Below are 16908 nucleotides of genomic sequence, written 5' to 3'. Positions count from 1 at the left end.
TAAGATTGGTGAGACGAAAGCCTTGACATTTGAATTATCAAAAAATATTAAAAAAGACTACGAGGTTACAAATGATATTAGTTTCGACATAATACCCAATTGATTAGAGAATTATAAATTTACTATAATAGGATAAAAAATTAATTCCCGATAGAAACATGCCCTAGGGAAAAGAAAACTCCACCTCCTAGCTAATTTGACGATCAACTATAAATTAATCCCGTGATTTACTTCCATTCATATAATTTAGAGATAGACCATGAGAAGCGTAATCATTTTTTTTTTTCTATAATTGAATTATCAAAAATATTAAAAAAAGGCATTTCGAGGAGTGCAGCGTCTGGGGAACTTTGAAATAGAGATATTTTGACCATATTATCTATCAAAACAATAAATTATGAGTGTCTTGAGATGCTTAAAAATTAGGAGGATATTTGAATTACCTACTAATACTAATGAAGATCACTTCTACAGGTAAATGAAAAGAAATCTACAAAAAGGGAAGCCACTGAAGTCTTTAGCATTATTGGTGTGTGGATCATTGCAGCTACAAATGTCTCAGAGGCATGAAAAAAACCATCTGGCAAAAAGTTGGCACTAGATGATGTTTCTTTCAGAGAGATTATCTCTATTTAATCCCATATTAATCAAAACGATCTGATGCCAATATTTACTTGTTTGATTTTGATGGTAAAGAAGAGAATTGACATCCTCAAAAGAGAAGAAAAAGAAGAGAATTCAGGAACAAGACAGGGCATTATACACTGAAAAGACAAACAAGGTTGTTCTTTGAAATATCATGGAATTGAATCCCTATTCCTCTGGTGTTACTAGCTTATTTGAATTCCATGTCAATGATCCTTCAAGGCAGATAGAAAAATCAAGCAGAGAAGTATAGATGACAATAACCTAAAGCAAGTTTTCTAGGAATTGACTAGAGTACCAAGATTTCATCACATTGCAAACTTTATTTGCCAATGCAATTTCTGACTTGTCATATGGCAAACTATTATCCTGGGCATTTACCTTGGATCAAGGAGAGGAAGAAGTAAAGAACTACCATGAGAGACAGAGAAACACACACACACACACACACACACACACACACAAATCAAAGGCACGAGAAACAACTGTTCTAAGAAAGGTGAACTGCAAGATGGCAACAGATAGTAACAAGAACATGGATGACATACACAGGTAGCGAAGGTGGATAATCAGGGGTAAGTACCCTTTTTTGGTTGCATCATCCATGAGTTATAATCCCATAAATCCCTAATATATCAGTGAACTGGATCTATGTGTTGATATCTAAGTCATAAAGCAAATGCAATGGAGGACAAAATCTGGATGCTAGGCAGTGCAAGAAGATTGCACATGATATCAAAAAAAAAATTGATAATGAATTTTCATTTCTTTTGAAGCAGTCTCCTCTATTTTATTTTATTTTAAATTTTTACTTGCTTATTGAGTGTCAAGATTTCTAAAAATATCCAAGGAATGTGGACGGCATACACAAGTAGTGAAGGTGTATAATCAGGGGTGTATCCACTAGACAGGATCAGGCAACTGCACCCCATAAATCCCTAATATATCAGTAAACTGAATCTATATGTGTTGATATCTAAGTCAGACAACAAGTGCAATGGAGGACAAAATCTGGTCCCTAGGCAATGCATGAAGATTGCGCATTGAGTGTCAAGATTTCTCAAATACATTGATAAAAATATATATAATGATTTACTTTGGTGGATGACTAGGATGGATGAGGGAAGAGAGAGAAAGGAACATATGTAGACTGATGCACTGAATGCATGGGCTGGCTTCAGACAGTTCTTTTATATGACTCTTATTTGCAAAATACCAGTTTATTAATCTATTCACATGAAATGAAAGTTGTTGGAAAGTCTTAAACCAAACATACAATGATTATTCTATTTTAAATGGGATTGAACTATTCTAAACTGGTTTAAAGTAGTCAATAAAAGTTATATGTTTTGCTGATGGTGGTGAATTCAACAGTTGTATTTATGATATGTAGTGCACGATTGGATAGAAAAAGTTTGGATTTATTTCATCCTCAGTGCTAGTGCTAATTTTATATCCTAACTAGCAATCCATGGGTGCATGCACTCGAATTATATTGAATATAATTTTGGTACACGTATCTCTAAAATTTTGTTTTCATTCACAATGGATGAACCACAAAACTAATGTCTGTATGAATTCATATAGTAGTTTTTTTTATTTATTCAAATGTAAATTTGGTTATTATCATAAATCTACAGACCATCATCCACCATGATGTGTCATCATCATCAAAGGCATTTGCCCCAACTATTTGAGTATTATTTTCTGTGTTCTTCTTCTACTCCTTACACCTTGCACTGTAATTCATTGTCTATTAGCCACAATTGAACTTGTCCATTCCATCTAACCTATTTTCTCTCATGGATAATCAATTGAAATATCAACATTTGCCAAAAAGATGAATTATTAAGTTAATACTAGTTCAACTATTAAAAGTGAAGTTACATGCATACTTCCAGAATCAGCTTAATTAGATACGTAAGAGAAAACAACAGTTCACAAAGTATCCCAGCCTCTATTGGCTCAATTAGCTACCCACGTAAACTCTATACCTAAGCAGTTTGGAATAAAACTAGGTCATAGTATGCTACACAAACACTAAATATTCCTTTCAAAACTAAAATTAGATTGTGATCAAAAGCACAAAAACTCTTTTTACCCCCAAAGCAAGCAATTTGCTAAAAAATAAAGAAATTTTACTAGAAGAAAGCAATTCATAATTTATACCTGAGCTTTTGAAAAGAGATAGTGTACATGATTGCAAGTTGAAGGGCCTCCTTCATATGGACTTCATGGTCGACCATATGACATGAAAAAATCCCTGATAAAAATTGATCTTCCTTTGGAAAGAAAACATCCACCCAAGAATGATTGTTTCACTAGTAGCTTCTGAGTGATACTTCCATCTGCTCCATCCTCATTGCAAGTTCATGTTTCCCACAATGCTTCAATCCGTCAACTACCATATCAAAGCTCTGTGACATCGGCACCATTCCCATCTCTGTCATCTCCACCAAATAGTTTGCAGCCTCCACAAACTTCCCACCACGGACACACAATTTCACAAGCATTGTGAATACTGGCCGGTTGGGTGGATGCCCCTTGCCTTTCATGTCATTAAAGAAACTAAATGCATCACAGAATCTCCCTGCCTTGCACAATGCCTTGATTATGGTTGCATATAAACTTGGAAATGGCTTATTTCCATCGTCCACTGCGCTGTAAAACAGCTTAAAGGCTTTTTCAATCTTCCCTGACTTGGAGACTGCCGGGATCAAGACCTTGTAGGTTGAGATGTCCGGGCAGAGCCCCATGTCGCTTGCCTCCTGGAGTAGCCCCACGCAGAAATCCGTCTCCCCGGAATCACAGAGCGCCTGAAGGAGTGAATTGAAGGTGGTGATGTCCGGCAACACGCCTTCCTTGGTCATCCGCAGCACCATCGACTTGGCGGACTCGAGGTAACCAGCGTCGACGAGGCCGTCAATGAGGATGTCACGACCGCGGACTGGAGGCTTGAAGCCCCGACGGTTCATCTCCTCAAGGAAGTCCTGCGCTTCTCGTAGTTTGCCAGCGGCGCACCAGGCATTGACGAGGATGGAGAAGGTTTGGCGGTCAGGGAGGACCTGCTTGCGGGCCATCCGGCGAATAAGGGCGTATGCACCATGGAAGTTCCCAACGCGGCAAAGGGCGGAGAGGAGAGCATTATAGACGGCGGTGGTCTGGGGGCAATCAAACTTGGGGAGGCGATTGAAGACGTCGACGGCGAGATCAACGTGGGAGGCATCACCGTAAGCTTCGATTACGGCGGAAAAGGTGGAGGGTAGGAGTGGGAGGGAAAGGGAGCGCATGTCCTCGGCGAGCTTCCACATCTGAGACCAGTGGCGGTGACGGGCAAGAGGGAGGATGAGGGCGTCGAACTCGGGGCCGGAGGGGCGGTAGGAGGAGGAGCTGCGAGCCCAGGCGAAGAAGCGGAGGGCGGAGAGGGGGGCGCTGTGGGCGGCTTCTCGGAGGACGCGGAGGACGAGGTCGGAGGTGGGAGGGGGAAGGCGCATGCGTCCGAGGGTACGCTCAAGGTAGAAATCGCGGCGAACGACGCCAGCGATGTGGCTGACCGCAGCGAAGTAGGCATCCTTCGAAGAGGAATGGAGAGCCGGAGCCGGAGGGGCGAACGAGTGGAGGCAGCAGCGGCGGAGGAGCAAAGCGGCGGGTGAGCGGAGCATCGGCGAGCTCGTGACTCGTGAGTGGACCAAATGCTAGGTATGAGCTCAAGCTGAACCGGGTTTGATGTTACGGTTATTTTCAACATGGTCTAAACGTTTAAAAGATTTAACAAATCACCCTTAATATCTTTATCTTACCAAGGATGAAAAAAATCATAATTTTTAAAATTATTTTAGTTTTAATTTTTGGATTTTAAATAACTTTTGTTTTTAAGATTGTATTTAGTAAAACTATTTCCCCACCCAACTGACAATAACAATGATGGTGATTTTTTTAAATCCTAATAAATTAATAAATACATTAAAACAATAATTGCTATTAAAATTTTAACGTAAAATATAAAAACAAATATTATAATGCTTATTAAAATTGACTAAGTAGCTGTTTTCTAATAAAAATAGGTAAAAATTCAATGGATGCTCGTTATTTACATTGTTGTTAGATGAGTATCTTATTATTATTTTTTTATTAAAGTCAAATGAGGATCCTTCTATACTCTTTTTAAAGTGAGCTCCTCACAATATTTTTATATTATTTGATCATTTGATCACAATATTTCTATAACGTGTAAAAATTAGCAATTAATTTTTACAATAGATTATTTGATCATTCGATCATGTAAAAATTAGGTTGTTAGTTTCTACCATTATAGAACCTAACATCTAACTTTTACCATGATAATTTTATACCATTTTAATTTTTTAATGCTAATCTAATTAATATAATATTTTAATGAGCAAATCAAACGATGAAGACTCCAAATCAAACGATGAAGACTCCATGACACTTATTACATTTTAAATAAACATAATTTAATTATGATTAACTATGTAGAAACTACCAAATAATTTTTACGACGTGAAACAACTATTGGTTAGCTTCTATATATTGTGGAAGCTAATGGTTAAAGAAAATAACGAATAACTTCTATCAGGTAATCACATAGTCAAAATTATGGGGAATAAAATATAATCAAATGTTGTTTAGTTTACCCTAGGTAATGTAATAAAAACTTATTTTTTGAAGGTTTTAATAAATAACCTAGTTTAATATTTTACTGTATTATCGTCGGTTACAAAACAACCTATACATAATAATAATAATAATAATATTATTATTATTATTTAAACTCTAGATTTTTTTTTTAAATTTTTTTACCTTTTTTTTCACATTTTTCTTTATTTCTTTTATGTGTTTTTGTTACTTTTTCCTTTTTTTTACTTTTATTTTTATTTTTGCGTTTTTTAATTTTTAAAATATTTTATTTTTTTCATTTTTTTCTATTTTTAAAAGTTTTTTACGTCTTTTTTTTATTTTTTTACATTTATTCTATTTTTTTATTTTCTAACATTTTTTATTTTTATATTTTTTCTAATTTTTATTATTTTTTTAAACATTTTGTTCTATTTTTTTTTTATTTTTTTTATGTTTTTCTCTTATCGAAAAGTATTTTTGGTAAAGAAAATTCGTTAATTCCGGAATCAAGAAAAACCTCAGTTTTTCGAAATTTTCTAATTCCGAATTATATTTCCCTTTTACTGACGTGTCGGATATGGAACATTACTTGAGAATCATCGATTACTTAAACCAAATAAAATTTTTATTAATAATTTTGAATAAATAATCAAAATTATGGAGGCTAACTTCCAATCAAACACATTATTTTTTAAATAAGGACGGCTCATTTGACTTTTTTTTTTTTTTTTTTTAGAAAAATGGACAGCAATAAGTTATTTCTTTAAGTTGGAACCTCTTTTTTGATTTTTTTTTTTATAAAAGAAAACATTTTTTTAATAATTTAGTCAAAATTATTATACAATTATTTTTGAATTATTTTATTATTAATTTTTAAATAGATCTCAAAAACTTGAAATAATTGTAAATATTTTTTTAAAAAATAAATATTATTTTTTAAAAAAATAAATATTATTTTAAGAGGCTATGGGAGTTTAAGCAAGCTTTCAAAGTAATTAAATAAATTAAGTCTAAGGAGCATTTTACAAAAAGTGATTAAACTATGGGGGAAATTGAACATTTCCCTTTTGTTTTTGCAGCAATCGATGGAATCTCGGCCGAAGAGACGTTGAACAATAATGCGATTTTGGGTTTCGACGACTTCGGTGGCTGCCGCTATGGAGCCTCTGGCAGTTGAGGCTAGGGTTTGAGGTGGAGGAAGAAGAAGAGTAGGAGGCGATTTTATCGCCCTCCAGTATCCCAATGGCTCGGCAGGACAATCCTTTTGCGCTTCTAGGCGAAGACGACGATGGTGGTGATGTCATGGTCCTCCTTGCGAAGGTCGAGTCTAAGAGCTCGGTTGCGGGAGAAAAACCCCAGCCCAAGGCCACGCCCAAGCTCCGAGATGATGGTTTTCCTCCCAAGCCTCTTCCTACAGCGGAGTTCGGTACGGCTTCTTAACTTCGTCTTCACTTTCAAAGTGGTGGTTGTCTTGGTATCGTTGAACTTTGATTTCTGTTAAAGGATTTGTTTCGATTTTGTTTTAATTCAGCGCGGGCTAAGCGGGGTAGAGGAAGAGGCGATCGTGGCCGCGGACTTGGCAGAGGTGGGCTTCGATCTGGCAGCGGGGAAGGTGCTGATCTCGATACTAACGAGAAGGTAGATTATGGGTACTCAAGGGGCTTTGGAAGTGATTCTGGAGGGCGTGGCCGTGGGCGGAGTGGAGGCAGAGGAGCAAGGGGGCGTTGGATAGAAAGGGGCTTCTACGAGCATCAGGGATTTGATGGTGTGAATCAATATGGCGTCGAGTTGGAAAACCAAGGAAAGAGTGTAGATTGGGTGGATGTGGAGGCTGAGGTGCAGGGAAAAACCAATGAACATGTGGAGAACCATGGACCTATAGTTGAGAGCAAGTTTGGTGATCAGCACAGGAATTCAGGTTGGGAGGGAAAAGACTATGACCATGATAACCAACATTTCAGAGGTGGTGAGGGCCGAGGAAGGAGAGGATTTGGTGGAGGCAGACAAGGAAGCAGAGGTGGCATTGGTCAGAGGTATATTGAGAAGGAGCCTGTTCTTGAAAGGAAAAGCGACCAATGGAATGAGCCTAAGAATAAAGAGGATGTTCCTACTGGAATGGAACAAGTCAATAGCATTACCCTTCCTGCTGATGGTGCATCTGGATGGTATGATTTTACTTATAAATTAGATTGCTTTGTTAGTAAAATGATACAATTGTTATATGCTATATCTGTGAATGGTTTGGGTATAAATAGAATGAGAAGCAACGATCTGATCCTGTTCTCTTTCATTTTGGCTACTCATATTAGTTCATCAGATGATTACTAGATTGGTTGAATCATTATTTGCTGAGGATCATGATTGTTGTTTCATAGAACACTTGACTACCTTCATTGGAAAGGTTATTTCATGCTCAATTTAATTTCATTTTGGTTCTCTGGTACACTGGAAAGAGTAAAGCAAGAAATGAGGTGGGTATTATTGTAGATAGTTTGTTAAAAGATGAAGTTGTAGGAGTAGTTAGAAAAGGGGATAGAATTATAGCCCTTAAGCTAATAGTGTCGAAAGAAATTATGAACATAATTAGCGTGTATGCACCATAGGTAGGATTAGATGAAGCTACCAAATCAAGGTTTTGGGAGGACTTAGATGAAATATTACAAAATATTCCACCAAATGAAATGATTTTAATAGGAGGTGATCTAAATGAGCATGTCGGAGTGAAAAATGAGGAATATGAGAGAGTACATGAGAGTTATGGGTTTGGAACGAGGAATGAGGAAGGGAAAACTATATTAGATTTTGCGATAGCATATGACCTTATATTAGCTAATACGTTTTTTTAAAAAAGAGAAGAACACTTAGTCATATTCAAAAGTGGGAATAATAAATCGCAAATTGACTTTCTTATGGTTAGGAAGAAGGATAGAAAGATTTGTAAAGATTGCAAAGTCATCCTTGGAGAAAGCTTAACTACCCAACATAGGTTAGTAGTGTTGGATATACGCCTCAAACATAGTATCAATAGAAAGAAAATATATACGATTCCTAGAATTAAGTGGTGGAAGTTAAATGATGGGAAGCAAAATATATTCAAGGAGAAGGTAGAAGTACAAGCATTAGGTGAAATATACGATAACTCTAATATAACATGGGATAAGATGGTATCAAAGTTGAAAATAGTAGCTAAGAGTGTACTCGGTGAGTCAAAGGGACATGCACCACTAAGTAAAGAATCTTGGTGGTGGAATGAGAAAGTACAAGAGAAAGTGAAGGAAAAACGAATTAATTATAAGGAATTATATATTTGTAAGAACGAGAAAAATTTAAAAAAATATATAATAGCCAAGAAAGAAGCTAAGAAAGTAGTGAGTGAAGAAAAAAATAAAATTTTTGAACGATTATATCAAAAATTGGATATAAAAAAAGGGGAAAGAGACATTTATAGAATAGTTAAAGTGAGAGAAAGGAAAACAAGAGATCTTAGCCAAATAAAATATATTAAAGATGAATATAATAGGGTATTAGTAAACGATGGAGAAATAAAAGAGCGGTGGAAGAGGTATTTTCATCACCTTTTTAATGACGGTTTAGGTGACTAACTTAACTTAGGTAATTTAAGTATGTCAAATGAGCATAGAAATTTAATTTTTATCGTAGAATTCAAATTTCAGAAGTAAAACAAATTTTAAATGAGATGCATAATGGAAAAGTCGTTGGACCAGATGATATTCCGATAGAGGTATGAAAGTGCTTAGGGAAATAAGGTATTGAATGACTTACAAAATTATTTAACATGATATTGAGAACGAAAAAAATACCTGATCAATGGAGGATAAGTACTCTAGTTCCCTTATATAAGAACAAGGGAGACATACAAAATTGTGCAAACTATATAGGTATTAAACTAATGAGTCATACTATAAAATTTTGGGAAAAAGTAATAGAAAAAAAGATTAAGGAAGGAGACAGAAAATCAATTTGGGTTCATGCCTGGAAGGTCGACAATAGAAGCTATACATCTTCTTAGGTAATTAATTGAAAAGTATCGGGAGTAAAGACAAGATCTACACATGGTATTATGATAGAGTCCCAAGAGAAATTATATGAAGAATTTTAGAAAAGAGAGATGTTAGCGTAACATATATTGAACTAATTAAGGATATGTATGAGGATGTAACGACCAGAGTTAAGACTTCAGGTGGAGTAACTGAAGTATTTCCAATAAAGATAGGGTTACATCAAGGATCAACTCTAAGTCCATATCTTTTTACGCTAATTATGGACGAACTCACTACGCACATTCAAGATACAATACCGTGGTGCATGTTGTTTGCAGATGATATTATTTTGGTAGATGAAACACGTGAAAGAATAAATGGTAAACTAGAATCTTGGAGGGAAACACTAGAAGGGAAATATTTTAAGTTTAGTAGATTAAAGACAGAATAGATGGAATTTAAGTTTAGCAATATTAAAAGTAATGAAACAACTGTTAAGATAGGAGAGGACGAGTTGCCCGGAACCGATAGATTTAACTATTTAGAATTATTTTTGCAAAACGATGGAGGGATTGAGAGCGATGTCTTACATAGAATACAAGCAGGATGAGTGAAATGGAGGGGAGCGTCGAGTGTTTTATGTGACCATAAAGTACCTCTTAAATTTAAAGGTAAGTTCTATAAAACCGCAGTTAGACCGGCTATGTTATATGGAGCTGAATGTTGAGAGTTGCAGAGATGCGGATGTTAAGGTGGATGTGTAGACATACGAGGATGGACAAAATAAGAAATGAAAGCATTTGAGAGAAAGTCGGAGTTGCATCTATTGAGGAAAAACTTCGAGAGACACGTTTAAGATGGTACAGACAGGTACTTAGACGACCATAAAGTAATGAAACAACTGTTAAGATAGGAGAGGACGAGTTGCCCGGAACCGATAGATTTAACTATTTAGAATTATTTTTGCAAAACGATGGAGGGATTGAGAGCGATGTCTTACATAGAATACAAGCAGGATGAGTGAAATGGAGGGGAGCGTCGAGTGTTTTATGTGACCATAAAGTACCTCTTAAATTTAAAGGTAAGTTCTATAAAACCGCAGTTAGACCGGCTATGTTATATGGAGCTGAATGTTGGGCTATGACTCGAGCACATGAGCAGAAGATGAGAGTTGCAGAGATGCGGATGTTAAGGTGGATGTGTAGACATACGAGGATGGACAAAATAAGAAATGAAAGCATTTGAGAGAAAGTCGGAGTTGCATCTATTGAGGAAAAACTTCGAGAGACACGTTTAAGATGGTACAGACAGGTACTTAGACGACCAATACATGCTCCAGTTAAGCTATGTGAAACTATGATAAACATGCATATCAAACGAGGAAGAGGAGGACCAAAAAAGACTTGGTTAGCAACAATAAAATAAGATAAAATTTATTTAAATATAGATGATGATATAATAGGAGATAGAGCTCAATGGCATAAAAGGATTCATACAGCCGACCCCACTTAGTGGGAAAATGTTTGGTTGTTGTTGTTGTTTGTTGGTTCCCTGTTGTTTGCTCTATTGCAAATTTGGCAAAAGCAAAAGAGTATATTTATTGCACAAAGTACTAGTACCATTCCGGTACTAGTGGAAAAAATCAAAAAAAAAAAAATCAAATGTGCTACCACTCTTTGTTTACATCAAATGACACTTTTTTATATTTTGGTGGCCGTTTGATTTATTTTCTTATAGACTGAATATAGTTAATTATAATAGAATAACTGACTGAAAACATTTTTAGGCTTGGTTAATATTCTTAGGTCTTTTTTTCTCAAGATTATTTTGTATGCATTTTACCCTATGTAGGCTTGTAAATTCTTGTTCTGGTATAAATTTTGGTTGTTTAATAAAGCACCAGAGGGAGCATTCCACAGGTAGATGTCTTGTGCTAAAGCTCTTACCTGTTCTCTTATTATCATATTTTTTCTTTATTTTAGAAAACTAGAAAATGGATATCTTGTGTTTATTAATAGAAATTCAGTAACATGTATTAGTTTTATTAATAGTTGAACTGATTGAACTAAAAACTTTCTGGAGCAGGGATATGCTTGCAACTGCCAATGTGTCAAATGGTGAAGAAGCAGTGATTACAGATCAAAACCAATTGGTTGACAGAGAGGTTTCTGATGAGAAGGATCCCAAGGAAGAGGACAATGTATTACAATTTTTCATAATTTTTAAAAACTATATATAAAATTATTGTGTCAAGATGGTAGCCGATCCCATTTAGTGGGATAAGACTTAGTTGTTGTTGTATTGTGTCAAGATGTGGGTTACATCAATTCCAGGATAATTGAAAATAGTTAGCAATCCTCACTAAAACAAGGTTTCAACCACAAAATAAGTCTCTTTATTTGGAGGTGTAGGGTGCTCACATCTATTTAGATTGATTTTCCATTGAGCAATCCTTAGAGCGTCCCCTTTCTTCTTTCAAGTGTAGCAATATGATTACTGGATTACTGCACTAGTAGATTTTAAGTTATTCATTGAAATTTGAGTTGAACATGATACTTCATGTCTAAAAGCTTCTTTTTCGTTATAGGAAATGACCCTTGATGAATATGAGAAGGTCCTTCAAGAGAAACGAAAGGCATTACAGCCTCTGAAAATCGAGGAGAGGAAGGTGGTTGTTGACCAGGATTTTGAAAGCATGCAGCTTGTTGAGAAAAAGCAAGAAGAAAATTTTGTTAAACTGGTTAGCTCTTGGAGACTTCCCTATAGCATTTTTATTTTTTTTCTTTGACATGTAGAGATTCCAAGTAAACAACTAACTTTACTGGTTGTCAGAAAATTGAGAGAGAAAAGCTGAAGAAGGATAGTTTGGAGAAGGAAGAAAGAGTTCGTAAGGTCACATCTGTAATTGTGATATAATATCTATTGTTTATTCTATCTCTCTGTTATTTTGTTCTGCACATGCAAGTCTGCTGACGATTTTATAGTGAATTATAATTACTATCATTAGTCACTGATTAATCTCCGTATTTATGCAGAGGAAACACTCCTGGCAGTCATGCTAGTTCAATTGTTATCCATGGATTAAAATCACACCGTGTGTCACTGTCTCCCAGTTCTAATCAGCATCAAAACTTGTATTGGTCAAGAAAATGAAAATTTCATTCTTACCAAATTTCCCCAACTGCCAATGCATTCCTTCTCGAGGCCATATAGTCTGCATATGCAATGCATTCATGCTTGATTCATGTAGATAAAAGAGAAAAGGAAAATAAAAGCGGAGAGGCATACCAAAAAGATAGACAAGTGATGTGAAAATTCAGAAGCTTTTATAGTCCTGCTATTTCTTTTGGTGGAGGTGAGCGATAGAGAGTAGGAAATGAGGTTTTGTGGCAGAATTTGACATTTTGCAAATCTATCTACAACTTGGTTCCTGACAGTTAGTATTTAAAATTTCCATTTTGTTAATATTTTAGATAAGAATAAATTAGCTATTTATCATTTGACTATTCAATTTGTAAATTTACATACATGAATTGGTATGGGTATTCCCATTAATAACTTGTTTATCGCCTAATCAGTTCTGGAATTATTTCCATTCCAAAGTGTTCTACCACAAATGTTGGATTTTATATATTGGCTTTGGCACTACAGTTCTTGCACAACCCAACTATTCTTTTACTTTGCAAATCAATCTTTCTTTTTTCTTGAATTATTCAAGTTATCTGGAACTCTGTATCCTGCTTTGTTTAGTCTTGACATATAGATTATTTCTCCATACCTATTAAAACTGAAAATGATGTGTCATGTTGCATTGGGGCTTTATCGCCCATGTCCTCATTTGTTGAGAACATGTAGATTATGCCCTTTCCTACTAGTTTAAGGTAGTTCTATCAAACACATCTCCAATTACTTAGTCATGTCAACTTTATTTCATATATCCATGCACAAAATTTAATGATATTTTCTCTGTTCTTGCAGTCATTAAGCATAACGGAGTTTCTAAAACCTGCTGATGGAGGGAGCTATGTTCGGCCATATCTGGGTCGTGGCCGTGGTGGGAGAGGAGGTCGAGGCCGTGGAGGCCGTGACAGCATCGGAGGTGGGTATGCAGGGCACAGAGGCCCTGGCATTCCTTCCCTCCATTTCGATGATCCTGCCCAGTTTCCTGTGTTGGGTGCTGCAGCCAAGGTATGATTTCGCTCAGTAGGTAGACCTTTCTGCTCTACTCCCGACGGTTTATACCTGTTTTGCATTGCCATGTTGCTAATGTTTTGTGTGGTAAAAGACTATTTTGGTTGGTTAACTTGGCGTTCACAGTACTTTGTAAAGAGTTGTTTTTAAAAGACTTGGGACATACTAATTGTTTGGAATAGAAGTTTGTGCTCTTTTGTTTGATTTCGCTGTTGGTGTCTTATTGCATACGATATTTTTAGCACAGATGTAGATAGTAGAGGGGTCTGTCTACTTGGATGAAAAATAGAAAAGGGTGTAGTAAAAATAACACAAATATATAATGGACTTCGTTACAGATTAGATCTATGTAATTTGGCCGCTGTACTTGTAAAATATTCTCTGTGATATATTTGTTTGTATTTTGTCATGAAGTTGGCAGTATTGACTGTTTGGAGCGAGTGGTATTACTTTTTATTCTAATAAACTTTTTTTACCTCCTAACTTTTCGTCGAAGTAAAGGGATATGAGGCCATGGAGGGAGTACATGAATAATTGTAATTTATTATATTATGGATTCAACCATGGTTTGCAAAATCATAATCTGGATTTGTATGATCTGGAAGCACTAAATCAATTAGGCATGGATTGGTTTTTTAGTAGAATCGGAGCTCAGGACTGTTGGGATCATAAAAGATCAATGGGATCAGTATGATTTTATGATCTACGATTCTACACTTTGATATGTCATAATTTTTTAATTCGGTCTTATCATGGATGTATAATATATTAAATTTTATGATCTTACGATTTTACACTTTGATATGTCGTAATTTTTTAATTCAGTCTTATCATGGATGTATAATATATTAAATCGAATGTATAATATATTAAATTGAAGTTTATTTAATACATAATCACTCATTCTTAATTTTAAAAAATATTGTTTAAAATTTTTTCGAAAGACTCCGAATGATTTGTCATTAAAATCATTTAAAATATTTGTTTAGTTCATATTGGACAGTTTTGTTCCAAAATTTTGAGTTTTGAATATTTATTTTGTATTATGCTGAATGAACAAGTTTTTAAAAAAATATTTCCGGCATGTTCTAAAAATTATCCGATCTCAAATTAATCCGGCTTAGGATTGCCATTCCGAGCATATGACTAAGTGGATGTGACCGAGGAATGATTCCATGATCATCTCATCTGGCTGTGATTTTACAGCTGCACCTGTCCATTGCTTTTCTGGACAAGTACATATAAGGCTATAAACAAGTCATGCCGAGTTGTGTTAAAATTCATTTGATAAAGTAATTTAATAAAATTGAGGTTAAAATAAATTAAATATTTAAAATAATTATTTAAATTTGATTTAATTTATTTTAATGAGTTTAAGTTTGATTTATTTAGATATTGTCAAGTTTTTAATTTAAGTTTGACTTGAGTGTATTTTCGTTTAGATATTGTCAAGTTCTCAATTCAAATTTATTTTAATTGTTTGAAAGTTTTATTTATTTGATTGATTATTAAATTTAATAATTTAAATTTATTTATTTAATGTGTTGATAAAAATTTTATTAATAGTATAAATTTATAGTATTATTTATGAATATTGTTCACGGGCCACTGGAGCTAGTGTTAGAGTTTATTAGCTAGTGTTAGAGTTTATTTTTTATGAAGATTTTTTTTTTCATGGTTCAACTTGGTTCATGTTAAAAAAAAATGAGCATGCATTTAAGTTTTTGAAATTCCCAAAACGCGCACTGCACTTATATACATGTCTCAAACAACACACTTCCCAAAATCAAAATGCCCTTTTTATTTTTAAAAACAACGACATCTTCAATAATTAAAGTTTTATAAAACTTTTTTAATGATCTTAATATATCACATCATGTCACATCAATATTCTAAAAATTTATTGAAACATCTCAAATAGTTAGAGCTTTAAATGATTTTGTGTGCGCTCTATTTTATAATAGTAAATTTTGTTGGTCAGAATCTGACCAGCTAGAAATATCTATCTTCCAATTATAATGTATGCATGTACATGCATATAATTAATATATACATATGATATTATTAAAATATTCATATATATGTATGCATATATGTATTCTGACAAGCCAGATTTTGACCATTTAGTACTATTCATTTTATAATATGTAATTGCATGACTACATGCATACTATATCAATTTCAACACAAAAAAGCAGCTTTGAAATTTCACTACTGTTCTTTAACAACAAACTTCAAACCTTACATCCACAATAGTTAGAACTTTTTTATTTAGTTTTTTCATTTTACAAATCTCTTTAAAAACCTTGCATTGGAGATGCTGTAAATCTACTGCTCGGGACAGCTGGCTAGAGTAAGGGTGTAAACGAATCAAATCAAGTCGAATATGTAGAAAAATTTAAGGTTCGAATTCGGCTCGAAATAGGTATATTCGAGTTCGAGCTCGATTCAAAGCTTGAAAAATTCAAAATGTTTGATTTGAGTTCAATTCGAATTAGGGCTCGGGTTCGAGTTCGACTCAGAATATTTGAACATGTTCACGAACTATTTGAATTATTACTCAAAAATAAGTTCGAAAGGTTCGAAATTTATTTATTTAATATATATTTAACTTATATTAATAAATATTAAGGCTCACTAGCGGTTCGCGAGCGGCTCGAACAATATAATTTGGGCTCGAGTTCGACTCGAAAAAAGTTCGAACATGTTCGAGTTCGGCTCGAATTCGATAAATTCGAATACGAATTGAATATTTTTCGAGCCGGTTCGAAAAGCTCGCGAGCCGGCTTGATTCGTTTGCAGCCCTAAGCTGGATGGATCTTCCGATCACAAGTAGAATGTTTCAGTGCTCTGCAACTCTGACTCATTTCATCTAACAGCTTTGAGCCCTCTTTCTCGAATCGCCCGACGTGTGCGTCTAGTTTGAGAATCTCTTTGTCCAGTTGGAATCCTAGGCAGTCCCTCATGGTCAACGTCTCCGATTTCCGCTGCGTTGATGACCACCACTAGCTCATCCTTGGTTAGGTAGCTCCTGGTGGCACTGCTCTGACAACCACTGCTCCATGGCCTTGTCGTCCTCACCCCCGTCAGCCCGTGCACCTTCAGCCTAGCGAATCAGGGGCGGCAGTGGGCGATCTCGATGATTATCTCCAAGAACAAGGACGACTTCGTCTCCATCTCCGAGCACTCCAGATCCACCCACCTATTGACCAGCTCCGGGATGCGGAGGTCACCTTCGAGCATCAAATTCTCTGGCAATGCTAGAGACGTAGATTGGGTCATCTGATCAAATTTAATTCACCAATGACACATGATGTGGTGATAAAGAGGAGTCCACTAAGTACGGGTCAAACGCAGTAGTCAACGTGGAGGTCAAAGTCAATGAAGTCAACGGCAAAGGGCTAGACGCGAAGGGGCCGAGCGGATATCTCCT

At 35.3% G+C, this 16908-nt stretch overlaps 2 protein-coding genes across 2 annotated transcripts; one reads left to right on the top strand and one right to left on the bottom strand.

The window, feature by feature from the left end:
* Positions 1-2787: 2787 nt before the first annotated feature.
* LOC122010017 (pentatricopeptide repeat-containing protein At5g18390, mitochondrial-like) lies at positions 2788-4333 on the bottom strand. Its single transcript, XM_042566367.1, has one exon. The coding sequence runs from the start codon at positions 4305-4307 to the stop codon at positions 2967-2969; it is 1341 nt and encodes a 446-aa protein (XP_042422301.1). The 5' UTR covers positions 4308-4333; the 3' UTR covers positions 2788-2966.
* A 2027-nt stretch (positions 4334-6360) lies between these two features.
* On the top strand, positions 6361-13682 carry LOC122010016 (RGG repeats nuclear RNA binding protein A-like). The gene is made up of 6 exons (XM_042566366.1): positions 6361-6709; positions 6815-7448; positions 11370-11484; positions 11872-12024; positions 12117-12176; positions 13263-13682. The coding sequence occupies exons 1-6, from the start codon at positions 6526-6528 to the stop codon at positions 13476-13478; spliced, it is 1362 nt and encodes a 453-aa protein (XP_042422300.1). The 5' UTR covers positions 6361-6525; the 3' UTR covers positions 13479-13682.
* The last annotated feature ends 3226 nt before the right edge of the window (positions 13683-16908 follow it).

The sequence above is a fragment of the Zingiber officinale genome, chromosome 8A (genome assembly GCF_018446385.1).
Source record: "Zingiber officinale cultivar Zhangliang chromosome 8A, Zo_v1.1, whole genome shotgun sequence".
Lineage (NCBI taxonomy): Eukaryota > Viridiplantae > Streptophyta > Magnoliopsida > Zingiberales > Zingiberaceae > Zingiber > Zingiber officinale.
This window is presented reverse-complemented; position numbering and strand designations above follow the sequence as displayed.